This window comes from Arachis ipaensis, chromosome B07 (genome assembly GCF_000816755.2).
Source record: "Arachis ipaensis cultivar K30076 chromosome B07, Araip1.1, whole genome shotgun sequence".
NCBI lineage: Eukaryota > Viridiplantae > Streptophyta > Magnoliopsida > Fabales > Fabaceae > Arachis > Arachis ipaensis.
The window spans coordinates 59,683,984-59,688,569 of record NC_029791.2 but is presented as its reverse complement, the minus strand read 5'-3'; the positions used below and the strand labels follow the sequence as shown (position 1 = coordinate 59,688,569).

The 4,586-nt window shown below is 40.4% G+C and overlaps 1 protein-coding gene across 1 annotated transcript; it reads left to right on the top strand.

Moving 5' to 3' along the window:
- On the top strand, nucleotides 2,051-3,729 carry LOC107607304. Its single transcript, XM_016309272.1, has 5 exons — nucleotides 2,051-2,309; nucleotides 2,483-2,688; nucleotides 2,731-3,318; nucleotides 3,409-3,496; nucleotides 3,578-3,729. Exons 1-5 carry the CDS (start codon nucleotides 2,051-2,053, stop codon nucleotides 3,727-3,729), a joined length of 1,293 nt encoding a protein of 430 aa, XP_016164758.1.

Genomic DNA, 4,586 nt, shown 5'->3' with positions numbered 1-4,586 from the left:
AATAAAACAATCATAAACTGAAATACCTCAAATAACATTAATTAAGAAGATCATATGTAACATGGAAAAGTTCATTAATTAAATTGGGAAAATAAATAAAAAGAAAATTGAACCTTCTAAAAAGAAACAATCCTGAAAGCAAGAGGAATCCTAATCCTAAATCCTAAGAGAGAGGAGAGAACCTCTCCCTCTAAAAACTAAATCTAAAATTATGAATTACGAGCTTGTTAATGAATGGATGCATTCCCCCACTTTATAGCCTCTAATCTGTGTTTTCTGGGCCAAAAACTGGGTCAAAAATAGCCTAGAAATTGCCTCTGGCGTATTCTGTTATGTACAGGTCGCGGGAAAGTGACGCGGAAGCGTCATCCATGCATTAGCGTGGATTGAGGTTTTGCCAGGTCAGGTATCCGCGTGATCCACGCGTTCGCGTCACCTGGCTTCGGGATAGCTATAGCAAATTATATATCGTTGCGAAGCCCCAAACGTTAGCTTTCCAACGCAACTAAAACCATCTCATTTGGACCTCTGTAACTCAAGTTATGACTGTTTGAGTGCGGAGAGGTCAGGCTAGACAGCTTAGCAATTTCTTCAATTTCTTGTATTCCTTCCACTTTTGCATGCTTTCTCTCTATCCTCCAAGCCATTCCTACCATATAAACTCTAAAATCACTTAACACACATATCAAGGCATCTAATTGTAATAAGAGAGGATTAATATTAGCAATTTAAAGGCCAAAGAAGCATGTTCTCAATCATAGCACAAAATCAGGAAGGAAAATGTTAAAACATGCAAATAGTATGAATAAGTGGGTAAAGAGTTGATAAAAACCACTCCATTGAGCACAAGATAAACCATAAAATAGTGGTTTATCAATATGATTGCTTACTTTGCCGACTTGCATTGTTTACCTAATTGTATAACATGCTTAACTGCTTCTTGAATTATTTGATATACATGATTATACTTGTGTTTTCTACTAGAAGTGAGGAGGTTCGAAAGGCGGTGGTGATGGGATTGCATGGAGGTTAGGCTGGCAAAGGATGTGGGATAGCGGTAAAATTGTTAGATTAGAAATCCCCTAAGTTAGATGACCTGTTTAAGAATTTAGTTAAAGTTAATTTAAGTTGAATCTTATGCTTTATGTGAAGTTCTAGGATTGCCTCTGGCATCCCAATATCTTATATTTTACATTACTGGGCACTGTTGCCATACTGAGAACCTCCGGTTCTCATACAATATTTTGTTGTTGTTTTTCAGATGCAGGTTGTAACCCACCTCGGTGAGTTGCGTGATGGTGACAGAGGATCTATAGCATCTTTTGGATTTTCTTTTGGATATTTGTTTTAGTGCTCTCACTTTTTATCTTTATTTACCTTCGAGGCTAACTTTGAGAGAGATATTGTATATGCTGTTTTAACTTTCAGAACTCTGTTATATCTGTATATAACTAGTCGGCTTAAAATTCGCTAGCTAAGGCTAGTATTTTATGACTATTATACTCATATATCTACATATGCCTTATTATCTTGTATTTATATCTTGTGCTTTCATGCTTGGAGCTTTGTGTGAATGTTTCGGGCTTTCGTAACTCTATTTTTGAGCTTATTTCTTTATTGGGCTTCTAGAATTACTATCTCTTCTATATATATATAGAAGAGATAAGCCTTAGAATTGTCATGACCTTTAATTCTCCTTTCCTTTATGGAATGAGGTAAGGCTTAGACTAATTAGGGTGTTACATTTAGTGGTATCAAAACGGTTCATCCTCGTGAGCTAGAGGGATGGAGCGATTGTGCTTCTTTGCATACTCTGTGTCTTTTTCTTTCATGGTATTTAGGTTATCTGCTTGTTATATGTATAGCATGCTTGTTTGTGAGTGCCTTTTTGGGATACTTGAAGCACTAGGCTTTTGATATTGAGACTGATCTCCTTGATATCGACTGTTTGGTATAGACAGGAACCCTAATGGCTACTCGCAAATGAGATCGTACGCGTACACGGGGAGAAACTGAGAATGACGAACTGGCCGACCACCATGCCGAGTTCATGGCGGCGATGACCAATTTGGAAAATACTATGCAAGCCAACGCTGTTGCGACTATGCAAGCCGTGGAGAGGATGGGTCAACCGATGGGAAATGGAAACAGAAATGGGAATAAAAACGGAAATGGAGAAGGAGACGGTAACAACTTAAGAGGTATTCCGATGACCTTGGCTTCGTTCCTAAAGGTCATCCACCAACTTTTAGAGGGTCGACCAACCCTACTGAAGCAGAAAATTGGTTCCAAGCAATGGAGCATGTCCTGTAAGCCCAGCATGTCCCTAACAACCAATTTGTAGAGTTTGCGGCGTACCAACTTTTAGGAGAGGCTCAGCACTGGTGACAAAGAGAATGCCGATTACTATAGCTTCAGAATGCCGACATTCCTTGGGATGTATTTCGGATAGCTTTTAAAAAGAAATACTTTCCTGAATTAGTAAGAAAAGCTAGGGAGTTAGAGCTTATGCAGCTAAATCAAGGCTCATTGTCTGTGGCTGATTACATTAGTCAGTTCGGGGAGCTCTGTAGGTTCTCTAGGGTATGTCAAGGTGCCCCAGAGTCCTATGAAAGCTGGCAGTGTATAAAGTACCAAGGAAGATTGAGGGACAACATTATGATGGCTGTAGCTCCTTTGGAGATTCGGGTATTTTCTGAATTGGTGAACAAGTCCTGAGTGGTTGAGGAGTGCGCTAAGAAGGTGGCACTAGCAAGAGATCCTAGAGGAGGAAACAACAATAGAGGCCGAGGCAAGTACTTTCAGCCGAGAGGTCAGAATTTCAAGAGGGGTGGACACATACCTCAACATCCTCTTGGTCAAGGGGGCTTTAGGAGGAATAACTATGATCAGTACCACCAGGCTAAAGGAAGAGGTAAACAGAGTAAGACTTCTCCAGATTCAATTTGTAACAGTTGCGGGCATTTTCCTCCATATGATTCGTGCAAGCTGGGTATAGGTGAATACTTTACATGTAGATTTCCTGGACACATGGCGAAAGATTGCCCTTGTGGGAGGAATCTGAATGCGGGTCAGAATCAACAAGGCCGAGTGTTTGCTGTGAACGCCAGTGATGATACTAAGGTGGATCCTTTGATGCGAGGTAACTATTTATTTGGTGAGAAAATATTGGTTTTATTGTATGATACTGAAGCCTCACATTCATTTATTGCATTTGATAAAGTTAAGAAACTAGGGTTGAAAATGTCAAAATTAGCTTTCGATTTGCATGTGCATACCCCATATCAGACGGTTGTGACTAGATCAGGTTGTAGGGAAGTATCTTTCAAGAATGAGGATAGAGAATTTGTTCATGATTTAATCTATTTACCAATAGTTGGGTTGAAAATGATTTTGGGGTTTGATTAGTTGTCAAAGAATCGGGTATTGTTGGATTGCTTTGAGCAATTGATTCGGTTTATGCCGGAAGGGGAAGGAGGTGCAGTAGTAGCTGAAGGTTATTACCTAAACTCTGTGTTGGTGAATTGTAGTGGGGAAGAGTGTTAGGGTTATATACTTTTGTCTATGAATACTCTAGGTGATGAACAGAAGTTAGATCAAATTTCGGCAGTTGGGGACTTTCTTGAAGTATTTCCTGAAGATATTCCCAAATTTCTGTCTCAAAAGGAAATTGAATTTGCGATTGACTTGGTGCCGAGAGTCGGACCAGTGTCAATGGCGCCGTACTGAATGGCTTCAATAGATTTGGCAGAATTAAAGACTCAGTTGGAAGAGCTTTTGAACAAGAGGTTCATTCGACCGAGTTTATCTCCGTAGGGAGCGCCAATTTTATTGGTGAAGAAGAAAGATGGAGGAATGCGAATCTGTGTATATTACCGATAGTTGAACAAAGTGGCTGTGAAGAACAATAATCCATTGCCGAGGATAGATGACTTAATGGATCAGTTGCAAGGAGCTGGAGTATTTTCAAAAGTTGATTTAAGATCCGGTTACCATCAGATTTGGGTAAAGGAGGATGACATTCCGAAAACTGCGTTTAGGACACGCTATGGACACTACGAGTTTGCAATGATGTCTTTTGGGTTGACGAATGCACCTGTTGTGTTCATGGATTTCATGAACAGAGTATTTCACCCCTTTTTGGACAAATTTGTGGTAGTATTCATAGATGACATTTTAGTTTATTCAAAGACGGCAGAAGAACATGAACATCACTTGAGAATTGTGTTGTAAATCCTGAAAGAGCATAAATTGTATGCAAAATTATCTAAGTGTGAGTTCTGGAAGGAAGAGGTGAATTTCTTAGGCCACGTAGTGAGTTAGGGCGGAATAGCGATGGATCTTTCAAAAGTGGAGGCGGTGAAGTAATGGGAGAGGTCGACGACGGTAACTGTTCCAAGGGTTACCTGAAACTGTAGGTCGATCTCGGACGAGATCTGCGGTGCTGATCGGCGCTGATGTGTTCGACTTGTGGGTGGTGGCCGGAGCCGCCGTGTTCAACTTGTGGGACTTAATGATGATGCTGATCCTTTGTCACTGGAGGGTGGTGGTACCTGCAAGGGACTCCGATGCTTAAGTTAGCAAGG

Bases quoted from the DNA above. Each gene is read 5' to 3' on its own strand.
- LOC107607304 (XM_016309272.1), top strand. From the start codon at position 2,051: ATGGCGGCGATGACCAATTTGGAAAATACTATGCAAGCCAACGCTGTT. The intron at 2,310-2,482 runs GTAAGCCCAGCA...TTCCTGAATTAG, and splicing joins CAAGCAATGGAGCATGTCCT to TAAGAAAAGCTAGGGAGTTA. The intron at 3,319-3,408 runs GTATCTTTCAAG...GGGTTTGATTAG, and splicing joins CTAGATCAGGTTGTAGGGAA to TTGTCAAAGAATCGGGTATT.